We start from the raw sequence: 16,586 nt of genomic DNA on the forward strand, positions 1-16,586 counted from the left end.
ATTACAAAGTATTCCAAAGAAAGGAGGATAGCCTTTCCTTTGGCCCTATAGTAATAGACTAAATGGTATGCACAGAGATATTTCAAACTATGCACAAGGCATTGCACAAATCTCATCAAATATTGTATAGTCAGTCATGTTCGCTGCAGTTATTATGGTTATATATTCAGTAAATTCTATGGATAACAATTTATTTTAACCACTACCACAATGTGGTTTGCCCATGAGCCTAAAGTCATCAACAAATACAGAATCATAAAAATTAATTGAAATAAAACTCTACGAGAAAATAGTGACCTACAGCCCATTAAGTATTCTGCAACATTCCCATGAGCCCAATGCTTACTGTTGCTATACTCAACCACAAATTCAGTGTCAGCATCAAATGTGTGGTTCCAGGTGATGTTTGCCCAGTTATTGTTAGATGAAATTTTTACATTCCAGATGGGCGGCAGCTTTCCAACACCAGCTGGTGAACAGGTTAGAACAGAAGTTAGTAAACTAGATAATGTAGAAACAATGTGTTCCAATTTAAGTGAAGGTTCTGGATTCATCAGCAATTTCTCACATAGGTAACATGTGAAAAAAAATTGTCTGTCACTTCTTTGATCCTTTGTCTATTGCCTACAGACTAGTAGTTTGGAAATGGTGTTTCATTAAAGTAATATAGTCACACTCAAGAAAGAACATGCTTTGCTCTAGTACAGGACACCAATAACAGGTCTCTTCCTTACAATGTAATGCAGACAATAATATTATTCATCCCTGCTTACCAGGGATCTTTTTAACTTTCATAGGAGGTTTGCTTTGTGCAATTCCATTTTCAATTTCAGTCACATATCTTTGCTCCAGGTTTGCCTCTTTCTTTTATCTGTCCTGAGAACACAATAAAACCAAATATTGTGCATGTCCCAATGACCCATATTTTAGGAATTCAGTGCTAATTCATTGTTTGTTTGATTTATAGTAAACTAAATCTGTAAGCTATTTTTGCTACCTTCTGCTGGCTTCTACAGCTACTCCAAAGTAGGACAGATGTGCTTATGTAATTAAGTTCCCAAGCTGAGGGTATTTATGGGGCAATCCTTTTTCAGAAACAAAAGTCCTAGGGCTGTTTTTTTGGGAGGGGGAGAGAGAGAGAGAGAGACTCCCCTTTTTTGATAAGCACAGAACAGAACTATGTGAGAAACTACTATGCGAATGAGCCTTAATTTACTTAACTATTGAGGAAGGATCTCAAACAATTTAGCAATTTAACACTTATCACAAGAGACTGAGACTCTTAGTGCATTTATTATTTTAAAAGCATTGTTTGCACTTGGAAACCTAGATAAAACTTTGACAGTGAAGCACTAACTTCTAATGAAAGATAACTTGTACTCTGCATGCTAGAATTCTTTTCAAATAAATGGACTGCTGATGCTGAACACTTTAATGGCTTGGCAGTAGCAGTTCCTGATAGTGTGTTTTAAGTAGATTTATGAAACACACATATATTCTGCTTCAACACTGCATCAAACCAAAGAAAAGTTCAGTGTATTTTAAAATATACCAGCTCTCTGATTTAATGATTTAGAGATAAAACTTTTTTGTTAATATGCTGGAGAGGATGCATTGATAATCCGTTGTCCTTTGTTGATTTTATGATAAGTTTAGCTGGCTTGGCAATTTTAGCTCAGAAACATAGGCTGTTACTTTAGGCTGCTTTTCTATCAGTATTTACCTGGATGATGTTAATATAAATATGAATTCGGTGAGATTTATTTCTGGATAGATATGCATATGTTTATAAGCTTTTTGTATAAAGAGAATGATTACAATCCCCCTTTTTTTAATAGCAGCACATTTTTAAACAGTAAATGCAGCCACTATCTAATGTCACTTAGAGCATTTTCATGTCAACTATATTTTTTAATCTTCACGATAATATATTTCTGTTCCCAATAAATCTTCCATTTTGAAATGTCTATACACTGCTACCTTGTTCTAGTCATTACCACCACATAGTCATTCATATAATATACAGATGAAGGTTATAATTTTATTATTTTTGTAAGCCACCTTGAGTTGCCGTGAGTAGGTGGCATTATAATTTTTTAAAAATAAATAAATAAATGTTACTTTGTAAATGAGGAACAGTAAAACAGTAATATAGTTGCACAGAGATCCACTCCAAACCATCCTGACTGAAGTTGCTCAATTATTAACTGTTCCTTGAAGAGATGTCAATAATTGGGATATTTCAGTCTGAGATGATCCTTGGTATAATATGCTGTATTGCAAATAAAAAATCATTTTGGTATTCTATCCATTGTAACTATGCATAATCTATTAGAATGCAAATGAACAGAGTCTGGCTTTGTGTGATATCTATAAAGGACATCTCTGAAAAGGAGAATCCAGATTGTCTATGGCAGGCTAAGAAGTAATGCTGGAGACGCAAAGTTTTATAGAAATAGCTCCAAGATTATTCTGGACGGTCTTTTTAGCATTTGGGATCATTGTGAATCCTTAAAAACATAATCCAATGATCAATATGCTGCCGAAAAAAAAAAATACTATGCTTAGAGAAAAATCCTGGTTCTGCTTGATTTAGAAATCATCTACGCTTTGATGTTAACCTGGTATATTAGGCTTAAAGTATATGAAAGACCATGAAAGGGTTTAGGCAGGTAACATAAATGGAAGAGGAAAACACAGAAGCTCAGCCCAGTATTTGATACCTATTGTACTAGCAACAAGTGTGGTGATGATTGCTGGCTCTGTAGTGGTTGTGGCTTCTGTGGTGGTGGTTACAGCTTCTGTGGTGGTAGTGGGAGTAACTTCTGTGGTGGTGGTTACAACTTCGGTAATGGTGGTTGGGACAGTAGTTTCTGAAATGGTGGTTGCAGCCACAGTTGGAACATCTGTAGTTTGGTGAATGGTTGGAGAGATTAAAACTAGGAGAGGGAAGTGCAAAAAATTGCTTTTAAAAGATACTATGATTTCAATTCTCTGGCTTTGACAATTATTTGTTGAAGCTAAACATGCAGGCAAAATGGATCAAGACACTTGTTCACACATACCTACTGCCAAATGTAAACAGCATATAATTCTTCTATTCCCCCCCCCCAAAAAAGAGAAACAAAGCTTGAATTTCATTCTTTCCTTGGCAGTCTTACAGTAAGATTTCTCCATCTCAGTAAGACAGGATGGACAGTTATGGGAGATGCTTGGAGAGTCTCAGATAGAGGGGCATGCAGAAAATACTGAGGACAAGCAGAGGGCAAACATGCAGGCCCCAAACATATAAATTCTCATAAACAAGCTGTTTATTTAAAATGTTCTATTCATTGATTCAACAGATTGCTCTGTTCGTGGCCTTGAGAGCTTAACAGCACTCCAATCTCTGAGGGCAATTAATATAAGCAAATCTGGAATGGAAAGAAAGGAATCACAAGGAGTGTGGAAGGAGCCTTGTCTTAATAAAGCAATATGAGTGAGGCCAATAACACTTTGATTAGCAAACTGAAATAGCGAGAAACTCTAATGAAACAAAACAATGCAGAACAAGACACTGTCAGTGATGAGAAATTCTAACTTTGTCTTATCACTTTAAGGAAATGAAGGTGTGTGTTATTGAACCTTTAAGTGGTCCTGCTAAAACAAAAACAAAAATTCCCTTTTGCAATAAAACCGCCAGTTACTGCAAATACTGAAGTGGAAACATATTTATCTTTTTACATTCTTAATTAATTAGGATGATTCTTTTAAAAATATGCTAGGGATACTTTTTGGATTGTTTTAAGCCTAACAGAAATATTTTGATATTAGTAATGAAACGCAAAAGAATCCATACTATCATAATGGCAAAACATTTTTTTTAAAAAAAATATCATCCTATGTTTGGAAAGAGCAGTCATCTGTGTGTGCATGATTAATGCATTACCCCATGAGACAAAATGCATTAACAGAAATGATGTAAAATAGATTTGCATAAAAACTGCATATGGCAATGCATATGTATAAATGTGAAATTTAAATAATTACTCTATTTATACATTAATAGTCTATGCATAATGGATGAGAGAGCACAGTCTGCGATTGAGGTGCCTAAAGTTGGTAAGCAATTCTAGATCCTTGCTTTCCCTTTTTAAAGACACTTATTTTCCCTTCTTCTATTTCCCTTTGAAATTTAGATAGTTCTGTAATTAAGGGATATTAATTAAAGAACAATCATCTGAATGTCAATCAAAGAAAGGATTACATAAATAAACCCATTCTTAAGTTGTTCTGGACTCTGAGAATCTTATTTTTTATAATCTGCTTATAAATAAAGAGTTTAGTTAGATCTTGTTGCCAACTGCAAAGCTGAATGCATAGCCACCTCAGAGGTTTCTGGAGAAGATTTTTTTTTTAATTCTGCTGTAGAAATATCTGAAAAGCATATTCTTCAAGTGGACACTATGATGTAGAAAATTAAATGCATGAGTTCATTTACCTCCTGTCTGGAGTTGGTAAAAATGAAGCTGTCAAAGAGGCAGATCACAAAGAAAAGAGGAAAGATAGTTATGTCTACCAGTGCCAAGGATTTCTGACAAGATTCAACACAGTCTATTACTCAGCCAAGATATATTATGGGTAATAAAAGCAAAATAACAAGAAAATGTAGTTCTCTTAAAATATGCCATGGTAAACCCATTCTTTTCTATTGATGGAACAAAGAAAGAACAGGTCATAAAAGTGAGAACTCCAATACAGAGTTCCCCAAAACCACATAACCAAGTTTTGCAATACTGTTAATAGAGGCACCAGTTAAGTATTTGTTTTTCTACTCATCCCCAAAATACTTTTGGAAGCTAATGTATATTGTCACAGTCAAAGAAGGGATAGGACATACAATAGGGAAGACAGGTGAAAATAGTGAGAGAATTTGGAGAAACTGCCTTCTGTTTTACAGATGTGTTTATGAAGTTTTAGTAGAACTGGGTTTCAATTAGTAGTATGCTTTATTCTTATGATGTGGAGCATTAGTTTATGCTTCAAGGACTAAGAAGTTGTGAAGAAATGAAAGATGTCACAATTTTGCTACATCTTTTTCAGACCTCTGGGTGTTGCAATTTATTTTGCAGGAAGTATTTTGTGCTAAATGGCCCATTGGTAGGATAAATCTTAGTCCATTAAAGTGGTAGAAATTGGCCCTAAGCAGCCAAGTCTCAATTAAATAGGCAATTCGTTTTAGAAACTCTTTAAGAAAACAGGGTTTGATCCAATTTGTTATGGACCAAGCACAGCAAAATTAAATTAACCCAAGATACCTTGAACTGTAGAACTATATAATTTTATTGTTGATAAGCTTAGTCCCAGCAGTGGAAAGGGTGCTGTGAATCTTTTTCCTAAGTATTAGAGTAAGCATAATACAAAGATTTTTCATACTTTGCAAATTATTTTATACTTCTAAATTTAGTTCATGTGAAATTTCCATGTCTTTGTTTGCTTAAAAATAATTAAACTGAATTATTCCATTCCTGTGTACACTAATATGAAAAGGATTATACTTTTTATTATTATAAACACAAGAAAAGGCACAGCTTGTTTTAGATATAATTAAAATGTCAATATGAGAATTCCACACCATTGTGTTAGTGCTCTTTCCTTATGCATATTTAAAACTATGGCAACATGAATGAAGAATAACATTTAAAGTTGGAGTTTTGCTTCCAGTCTACTCAAATGAGAAGCTGAATCCTGAAGGGTATGAATGAGGAGCAAAACTATGCTTTTGGCTAATAAGATTGTAAAGAAGTCCTTTTTAGTCAGCAACTGGTGAAAATAAATCAGCCTGAGCTAAATAAAATACTAAGAATACAATATAAAAACATGTACCCCTGGGTGTGAATATTCTTGATAATTTGGCTCTACTGCTTTTTGAATAATGATGGAAGAGAATATTTGTAGCTGAGAGTTGAAATGTGGAATCTTGGTGCTCTCTGAGTTTAGCTCTTTTCCTGCAGACATTTAATTACCAAACTAGGGAACAACATCAGTCTTAGCATGGCCTTTTGAAAAGAATACCCATGGATATCTATGATTATTTGAAAACAATTGGGCTTCTTCCTCCCAAACTTTTTGATTTTTCAAAATGACAATTTAATATTTAAAAAAGCTTTCCTAACTTGATACCTTTAGAAATTTTGGAGTTCAACAAAATCTCCAACCCACACGAGCATCTCTCACACACCTGGAGGACACTGGAGTCAGGAAAGCTGATGTATTTAATTAATCCTCCTGGTGATCTATAGTAATGTGATATCATGGGATTCTGTTAGCTTACCCCAAAATCATACAATTAAATGTATGATTAAAATTAAAATTTCCAACTTCAAAATAAAAACAAGAAACTCTGAAGTCTCAGTTAAAGATTTATTTGCCATCTTAAAACTCTATTCAATGTTGAAAAAATCTTGGTCTGATCGAGCAGATTCTGTCCTTGAACTAAATCTAATAGACTTTTTCCCCTTCCATTTTGTGTCCAAAGATATACCCGAAGAATATGAAGGCAGTTACTTTTACTATCTGAAAGGGAATAAATGCTAACATGCAAACTATTGGAAGAGTTCAGCTGAAATCAGTATCTGTGCACCTTTTGGACTTTTATAGACCGCTGTATAGCCTTGAGCTATTTTGCTTCCAGATTGTTGGTATTACAAGAATTATTTCACAAATTCAATTCCCACTTTCAGTTTAATAAAGAGAAAAAAACCTCTCATTTTCAATCCTTTGGTATAATTTTAATTGTCAACTGAAGATCTTTTATGTAAGATAAACTATTTCATTTCTTCAAAGTTCAATACAGGTTCTATTCCAAATGTGAGTTGCAGATAACACAAGCAACCAAATTTTAAGATGTTCTTTTACATCAATTGTGATGTAATTAGTCAAGTTGTCTTCACAAGCTATAATAAAGCTAATGTGTTTGTATTTAGCTTTTTTCCCCCTTGATTCTTTTACCAGCTAGCTTTTGATTTCTTCAGATTCCACAAAAATCATTCTTACACAGAGAATGGTTGAGATGAGCAGGAAAAGAGGAAGAGATGCATGCAGAAAGAAAAAATGGTTGCAGAATTAAACTGAAAAAGTACATATTCTCTTGAGTTATTATGACAAATGAGACTTTGGGTGACTTAAAGGCATTTGACATAATCCTAAAAGCCAGTTGGACTGCAAATGGTTCCCTACCACTGAAGAACCAAAAAGTACCTTATGCCTTTGAAGTGAGCAAAAAACAGGTTCATAAAAGTGAAGTTAGATGAAAGACCATAACAAAGATGAACACTACATTGTAAGTGAAAAAAGGGTAAAAACTGCTGTGGATCTTACAACAGGATAAAATTACAACAGGATGAAAATTTTCTCAGATCCTCAATCTGATATATATACTGGATTATTTCTCCAATAATCTCTAGCCTAGCAGCCCCCAAGCTTTTGGGCACCAGGAACTGGTTCATAGAGAGAGGATTTTCCATGGAGCGGAGGGGGCATGGTTTCATGTGCTGCCTGCATTCTGTTTTGCTTGTTTGCATGGCCCAGTTTCTGGAATGCCACGGACTGGTACTGGTCCATGGACTAGGGGTTGGGGACCTTTGCTCTAACTCAGGGGTGTCAAACTGGCAGTCCGCAGGCCAGATGCATCATGCACAGGCCACGCCCACTCCAGCTCCGCGAAGGGGGAAATGTTGCAATATGTCACCTGATGGCAAAAGCCAATACATGACTTCAAATGGGAGCAGTAATCCAACATATCTGGAAAGCATATTAGAACGAGAAAGGGTGAGTTTTGTTTCTCTAATAAAATGTGTTGTGCAAAATTTCAAGGGTGAAAATGCAACTATCAATTGTGATTTTGTGTCACATTGGGCATAAAAATGGTCATCAAAATGTGCATTTATTTGAGGTCTTAAGAGGTCTTAAGATTTTGGGAAGGCTCTTCATAGTTTTCGTTACTCATGAATTACTTTGAACCTTGCATTATCACATTGTAACAATTAATCTTTTCAATTAAATGTTAATTCTTCAACAATTCTTTCAATTAACAGTAACCTTTTCCTACATTTATTTCATCTATCTTTGTTTCATTTGTTACATGGATGCTATTCATAATGTTGATAAACAATGTCACACAACTTTTAATTAAAATATATAAGTATAAATAAAACAATGTATATAAGATCAGGTTTAATATATAAAACTTTTAGCAATAATTGAACAAAAGAATTCTCATCTATTTTTAACAGTTCCTGTTAAATAAATCCGTGTTACCAGGACCAGATGAATAGAGAAAATGTAAGAACCTCAAGCAACACTAGGTAAATCCATAGAAAATGCATTACATGTCCTAAGATTTCAATCCGGATATGCTTTATATAGCATGAGTGAAATACAAGCAGAAGCATTTCAGATTTCTTTTTGACAGACGTGTAAGTGCCAGGAACTGGACTACTTTAAAGCTAACTGGTTTCTGCCAAATTTCACAAGGCAATAACCTATATTGTTAGAAGTATTTTGGTTTTTGTACTGAAAGAGTCACGTACAATTCTTATTAGAAAATAATATGGTTCTATCCATCCATATGAGTAAGCACTCTAAGACCAGCGTTCAGAAGTAATTTAACACATGTTTGGGACAAGCAAGTCTAACTCTTATTCCATAAAATATTCCTATCTTCCTGAATTATGAACTTTTTAATCACCATAATTAACTTAAAACATGTTACTGTAGTACAGTATTATGGGAGCTGAGAAAGCTTAATACCAACCAGTACATCTTTGCCAACTAGAGGCCATATTATGAGACTAAGACACATAAAGATGAAATACATAAATTAGTAAGATCACAGTATAGGAACCCTTAGGAAGGACTGCCCTTACAACATAGGTAACTCAACAAAATAAGATTGCTATCATGGAATTATGTCTTCAGATAATAAATTGGTATTAATCATTATGATTTAACTTAAAAGTTAACTTAAATTAAACCAGAAACACTTTGTTTCCAAAGCATTGATATAGGGATTGCCAACTATCTGTTGGACTCATTTAGAATGTTGATGAAGCTTCATAGACAGCATCACCAAACAACATTACAAAACTTGATAACTTTTATATATTATTTAAAGAAAATCATATAAACCACATTGCATATTTGGCAGAATGGCAAATTATAGGCCTTGTGACAAAAGATTAGATTAGCAGAAGTGGCAAATCCCCTGTTGTGGAAAAACCAAAGTAAAGAATAAGTTAAAGGTCCAGATGGAAGTCTATGAAAATAAGAGAAGGGGATCATCACCCTGTGAGGTTAGGATTAATTTTTCCTCTAGGGTTAAAGCTGAATTAAAAATATTCCATTGTTTGCATCTGAATAATGATAGAAGGAACTCAGTATGATAGAAGGAACTCAGCTGTTAAACACAAAGGAAGAAGGGCCATATTTTCTTATTTGAAATATATCCCCTTAATGAGCATGTACTCCAGGCTTAAAGATAAAGGGATTCTCTGATTAGATACAGAAAACTGTTGAATATGAGAGACAGACATACTGCAAAAGTAATGGACACTCAGTAGTATTTGAGTAGAGCTGACCTACAGTGGCTGGTTCTAAAAGCAAAGTCATATGACTCATAATCCTCCTTGGGTCATAATAAACCTTAAAAAAATCACATATGGCAGCAAAGTTTCAAAGAAAGGGAGAGAAGAGTTGTGAGTCCCCATGGGCTACATCCAACCCGGTACTCTTTTGTTCCCCTAGTCTGTTCTCTCTATAATTTTAGACAATGTACCTTTCATCAAAGTCTAGTAGTAGGAAGAAGTTCAGATTTAAAGTTGAGAAGCAAGCAGTCTTAGTAGGAGAGACAAGCTCCACATGCAACATGCAGACCCAAAAGACCTGGATTTATTGCTTTCAGATACACAATAGGAGTGTGTTTAATGGCTGTGGCATAAGAGTTCAACTCAAACAGGCTGCCACACATAACAGATGTACTGTTTCTAGTTCATTAGCTAAGAGTAAATGAAACCAAGGGACTCACAACTTTTCCCCAGAGTAAAGGTTTCCATTTAAGTTCTGTTATTCGAACCTCTATGTGCAAACACCATTTGCTTTTTCTAGCTGCAAAGAGCACAGAATATTGGTGCTTGACTTATCTTAAAGGAACATAACACAATGGGCCTATTTCACATATAAAGAACAGGGAAGGTAGCGATCAGTAGAAAGAAAACTAATAAGAACTATAGACAGATCAGTCTTGTTCATTTGTTATAAGTGCAAGAGAAAAATACTGTATCTTTACTGCATAATTTTTAGGTGTTTGCATTTGACTATGGTATTTGACTTTGTGGGGTGCAAGGAGATTAATAAATGGAGGGAAAATTAAGGAAGCTCAAGAGGACTTTAGGATAGGAAACATTCAATGGTGTAGAAGCAAAGATACCATAATACTGGCATTGATCATTGGAAGAACAAGGCATACTATTTCTGAGATGCTAAAGGATGAAAATTATGAATGTGAAAATAGGATAACAGATACTGTAATGAGATAGGAATAAAACAGAATGTAAGGTAATCATCTACATATAATCTTTATTAATTTACAGAATTTGCTTAGCTGTCGGGAAGATTACTAATTCTTTTTTTTCTATAGTTTCTATAATAACTACACTGTTTTTAAATATATATTTCAAAGTGTTCAAAGTATTCTAACAATTACATTGGAAATCATCTTATGGCCATTTTGGAGGATGAAAAATGATATTATAAACATTGTTATTAATACAAGTATATAATTTTAAACCAAGTTGTATTTATAATGAAATAAATAATATAGTTTGCTTTTGCTTTGACTGAACTTCAGAAAACCTCAATAGTTCACAAAAACAAAAGTAGCTAATATATATTTTTCATTTGTTTATATGGATACTTTTGTTTAACCAATATAATAGCTAGAAAGGTTCATTCAACTCTTCATCATTTTCAACTCTTCTAAAATGTAATCATATACTTCTAAAAGTCCAGTAGTGCCATAAGCTAAATGAAACCTTACATACTCATACAATTATTTAATTATTCAAAGAAAATGTTAGATCACAATAATGACTTTCCAAGAGCATGTATACAGAACATACTTTTGAATGGCTCATTTAATATTTTATGAACTCTGATGGAGAGCTAAACCTATTTCCAAGATAGGTTCTTTTCCCATTTGGCAATGAGAGGAAATTGGAAAGGAAATAGACCACTAATTTGCTCTAAATCAAACAACTACAAAAAGATGTATACATGAAATAATTCAGTAAGTGAGATAATAGTGCCAAACTGAATGAACCATAAATGTGAGGACTGAAATATAGTTCTGGTGAAGAACTAGAATCTTAATTTTTTCTCTCTCGATTTCTACTCTTAAATGTATTTGATTTACCTCCCATTTCTGCATACAGAGTGAATAACTCTCTGTTTTTCTAGGTGCATTACATAAAAGGCTGATATAATGCACACTAGAATTTATGTAGCAATATATAAGATATATTTTGCAATTCTACTTCACAGAATCAGTGGATATTACATTTTGGAGAAGAATGCATTATTTAAAGATTGCTAGAAGTTGACTTTTCCTCAGTACATAGAGTAACATCTCACAGCACTATCTAACAAACACTTCTACTTTCCTTTTCTTTTCTGGTGAAAGAGGCAGCAATGACAAATATTGTAGAGTGGCTCCACTACTGTATGTATCAGAGCATTAGCAATTGAGATCTATATATCTGGCAGGTAATTTCTTCCTTTCTAAGACCAAGTATATGTGCTGAACATGCCTTAATTCTGTCTTTCACACAGTGCACATTATGGAATAAGCATTCTTTATTAGTGACAAAAGCATCTGTTGTCTGATCAGGCACTGACCCTGTCAAAAAAAGTATACAGACTGGGATCATGGGCATCATGCAGTCCTCAGTCCCATTTTAAAACTCTCCAAGTGGATGCTTTTTAGCTGTGAATATACCTACTGTTTGTTTCAATATCCATTAAATGGGCTCTAGTAGATCACCCGTAAGGAAAATCAATTCTTGACTTGGGCGTGGGTGTGTGTGTGGGGGTGGAAGCTTATTGAGGCCTAAACTGGGAGCTGCCATAGATTTACCCATTAAAAAAAAACCAAAAAAACAACAATCCTGAATATAGTGTTTCAGATCTACATTTTCCCCTCCAAGCCACAAATGCTGAAATTAGGCAAACTAGTTTATTTTGACTATTCTTTTCAGTCTGGTATCCTAGATATGAAATGACTGGCAATTCTGGGTCATAATCCCCTACATCTAGAAGAGATTGAATGGAAAAACACTGCTTTAGATCACATCAATATTACAAAGCGGTTCATATATCACTGTAATTTTAATAATTTAAATATACAGCCTTATTCTATGTAAAATATTGGCCTGAGGGACACATTTTACAGCATTTTTAAAAACAGCATTTTTAAAGAACATTTATCTTGTTCTATCAATTCTATGTCCCAGAACTGTCAAGCCTGGAATTCTTAATACTTTCCAGTTTTTACTTAACATTATTAAATCAGACTGTCCTATTCTCTACCCTTTTGTACAATCTAAATCAAAGCGTTATGTTCTTCAGAGCGTAAGGTCTCCCTTGAATGCAAAAATAAGCACATTTAAACTAATTTGCCTGCAAAATATTTTTTAAAAATATATATAATTGAGTTTATTCCATTTTTCCCTGAAAAAAAATAATAACGAAATAATGGTTCTCTTTCTACTAAGAGGCTGGAGAAGGGGACAATGCATTTCATAAAAGCAATAAAAATCATGAAGAAACTGAAGAGTATGAAACAAAGGATAAGTAAACATATTTATTTTAAGTTCAAGATTTTTAATGTTACTCAAGGGGTTGCAGAGAAACTGTAGAAATGAATAAAGCTGGTATAAAATGGTGCTCACCACCGGAAGCAAGAAAATAACTTGAATCCTAGAAATCTGGTGCCCAGAGTTTGAAATTAGTACCAGGAGGAGTGTGAAGGTTAATAGGAAGAAAAGGAGAATAGATGATGAGATAAAAGAGAGGGACATTAGGGGGCATTTTCTGAAGGAGACTACCCAAAGAAGTAAGAAGGAAAACCAAAACTTAGAATAGGAAGAGAAAGTGCGGAGTTGTGAAGAAAAACAGAAGTGTGAGGAAAAGGTAAAGGGAGAATGCGCAAAGCTGTATTGCACTGCTATGTGTTCTTCTGATGTGAATAGGTAGGCAAGCTTAGCCTGTAAAGGGAATTATCCAATATGTCAGCTAGAGAGAGTACTGAACTTAAGAAAGCAAGGATAACTCAGTTAGGAAGGAGGCAGACTGGGACTGGAAACACCAAGGAACTGACTGGATTTGGAGGAATTAGCAATGCAATCCAAAACAGCTCAAGTTGCCAGAAGTGAGATTTCTTGTAATCTGAAGAAGGAGATATTGAGCAAGCTTCAGGGCACCAAGATTACAGTCCATTGAATTCAATAGTTATGATAACTCTGGTTGTTTTTTGCAGTTATTTTTAATGCAAGTAATAAAGTGGAATTGCTTGTTTTTAATTTTGGCTCCATGAAAATATCAAAGTACAATTTTTGGTTCATAGCTACAAATTAACCTTGAGTTTTATTCAGTCTTAGGGAAAGGATGAGAGAAGTCCCTTAAAACATACTTTAAGAGAATGTAGGCAGGGATGGGTTGCTGGGGGTTTGCAGGGGCTCAGGAGATCCTCTAGCTAAGATTCTGCACAATTTGGAGAATGCCTAAATTCCACTCCTGGCTGGCCCTGGCTACCCTACCCTGCCCCTCCCAGAAGACCCACACAGCCCGTTTTGGATGCAGGTAAATGCAGGGCATGCGCAGAGGCTTGGGAAGGGTGAAAAACGGGCCTCCCGGAAGTTCAGGAAGGCTGGAAATGAGCCAGTTTCTGGTTTCCAGAAAGCCTCTGGAACCCGGGTAGACCATTTTCACCCTCCTGGAGGCTCGAGGAAAGCCTCTGGAGCCCCGGGAGGACAAAAATGCTCCCTCCCACTGTGGTGCAAGAGGCTGACTAGGCCATGCCCACCATGGCCACACCTACACAGCAACTGGGCAGAGAACCTATTGCTAAAATTTTTGAAGCCCACCCCAGAGTTTAGGACAGTAGCAAGTTTGGATAAAGGGTTTGGGATTTGTATGAGATAAAACACTGACAGGAACTTGATTCCTGGGAGTTTTCTTTGCGGACAAAACAAGGCTACTGAAAAAGATCCAAAGTAACTTATTTGCATACATAAAACTCTAGCTGGGATAAAGCAAATCTAGCTAAGAGAAACATTCAGTCATAATAAGATAGTTATCCAGCATATGAACATTCATATGAATTAGAAGCTATGCTATTAAACATAACCCTCTCCCAAGAAAACACCTGCCAGGCAGCACAGACTCAAAAGGAGAGCAACTACCTCTCTGCAGAAAGGTAAGAAGAAAGCAGGCCATGAAATAATAAGTTCCAAAACTCTTTGATTGACTCAGCAGATGCAAACTAACTCTTTTTCAGTTGCAAACCTGAACTAAGCCTTAGGATAAATTTCCATAACATGTGGTCTGTATAACATTTTGGGCTTTAATAGAATTTCGATCCAGATCCAAATTGGCTGTGCTGGCATAGAATTTGGGAGATTGTAGCCCAGCACATTTGGATAGCAGGTTGGAAAAAGATACTTTAGATGGAAAGTTGTTGCCTAAATTTATATATAAGGTAAGAGTATGGAGGCATTTCAGCAATTTTGTGGCTAGACTACCTTCCCAGGATTTTATGGACGTTCTGTACTTTATCAGGTCCACAAGATATATCCTAGAGTAAATAAGATGAAATGAACAGGAAAATATTTTTTTAAATAAATACTAAAGTCAATAAAATGACTGAATGTTGTGTTGCTTATTAGCATACAATATATATACATACATATACATACATATACATATACATATATGTGTGTGTGTGTGTGTGTGTGTGTGTGTGTGTGTGTGAAATGGTTATTTTTAATAGATTTAGGACCAATCTTGCCAAGTCCAACCAATAAAAGCAGACTCATGATAAACTTTCAATAGAAATAATACATTTTTCAATATTTTATGCCCAAGACAGATCAATCTGTTACCCTTGCATTTGAGAGAGGGGAAAAAATCAATAAAGGGGAGAGGAGTCTCTGAATTTAATGAAGTTAGATAGGCAAACTAATAGCAATTAAATCAATTGTTCCAACAAAAAAATAGCCAAAAAAGTTTATATAAGAAGCTGGACATTCTGTAAATACAACTGAAACTATAGAAAAATTGAATTAATTATTTTCTGTCTGAATGAAGTAATAGTGAAAGTTCGAAAGGAAATTAAATTTTACATTTTTGTTATTGCCCAAATTATATTTAACTTGAAAGCAATTTAGTACAGTAATTAAGCTGTCAGCCTTGATACCCAGAGATCAATGAGTTCTAGTCCTGCCTTACGTATAAAGCCAGCTGGGTGGCCTGGAACAGTCACTGTATCTCAGCTCTAGGAAGAAGGCAAAGGGAAACCACTTCTGAAAAACCTTGCCAAGAAAACTGCAGGGACTTGTCTAAGCAACCTTCAAAAATTGGACTTTCAATTGAATGGAAGAAAAAATAAGAACTTCAAATCCCACTTTCATTTTTTCCAATATTCTGTGGTGTAACTGATCCAGAAAAGAGTCCTCAGCCAAAACAAATAGCTTAATTCCTATTTCTGAGGAATTATACTTCAGAAATTACAGAATGAAAGAAGCAGAGTTCAAAACACATGAAAAGGAACCTAAGGAAAGGTGTATCCGTAAATATTTTGTGTGGGCAATGTAGTTTGCAGATACTCTTACATGTTTTCCTCTATTAACTTTAAATTTTAGGAATGATTAACCCTAAACCTAACTTTAATATTGCTCTATGAACAGATCTCTATGGAATTCCTAGTTTAAAATAAATATAGACCAGACAAAAATCTCTCATTCCCTGAAAGGAAATCAAGTATAGGAAAAGAAAAGAAAAGCATCAATTTCTCTCTGATGATCTTGGAAAATTGATGCTATTCCACAAAGATGGAAGAGAACCTTTCATAATATTGCTTGCAGAGCCACAATTAATTTTTTTAAAATACGCCAGGAGGTTGTATTTTCTTTTTAGAAAAGTGTTCTTAAGTTTGTAACAAGACCGAGAGCATACTAAGGACTCAGGATTTTTCATTTACCAGTCATCCATCCATTCTCCTTCCATTCTTCCCATGGTGCTGAACCAGACGTGACTTCTCTGCATTACTATGTTAAGCAGCAGTAGCAGCAAAAATCAACTAGATCAGTAAAATGTATCAGCCAAAGCCTATCATGCATACATGCTGAGCAGCAACTGAAATTTAATGGTCAACCCTTTCAATGGTCTTCTAACCCCAGAAAGAGGAGCTATTGGCTAACTCATCTGACAGTGCTTTTCTGATCTTACCCCTCATACCATTGAAAAGGTTAACACAGTGCATGCGCAATGATTCC

At 34.9% G+C, this 16,586-nt stretch overlaps 1 protein-coding gene across 15 annotated transcripts in view; it reads right to left on the reverse strand.

The window, feature by feature from the left end:
- NFASC (neurofascin) overlaps window positions 1-16,586 on the reverse strand; it is a 173,558-nt gene that overhangs the window by 23,272 nt on the left and 133,700 nt on the right. For 7 of the 15 annotated variants that reach the window (XM_087959681.1, XM_087959682.1, XM_087959685.1 and 4 more), the window contains 2 exons: window positions 2,724-2,906; window positions 347-469 (listed from right to left, as the gene is read on the reverse strand). The exons of 7 other annotated variants lie outside the window; for them this stretch is intronic. In XM_087959681.1, the coding sequence (XP_087815807.1) occupies window positions 347-469; window positions 2,724-2,906 (306 nt within the window). Of the gene's footprint in view, window positions 1-346; window positions 470-2,723; window positions 2,940-16,586 lie in introns of all 15 variants that reach the window. One more of the 15 variants, XM_087959697.1, reaches the window with a different exon arrangement.

Source organism: Notechis scutatus, chromosome 3 (genome assembly GCF_049901735.1).
Source record: "Notechis scutatus isolate UNSWTSFEM ecotype Mainland chromosome 3, rNotScu1.2, whole genome shotgun sequence".
Classification (NCBI taxonomy): Eukaryota; Metazoa; Chordata; class Lepidosauria; order Squamata; family Elapidae; genus Notechis; species Notechis scutatus.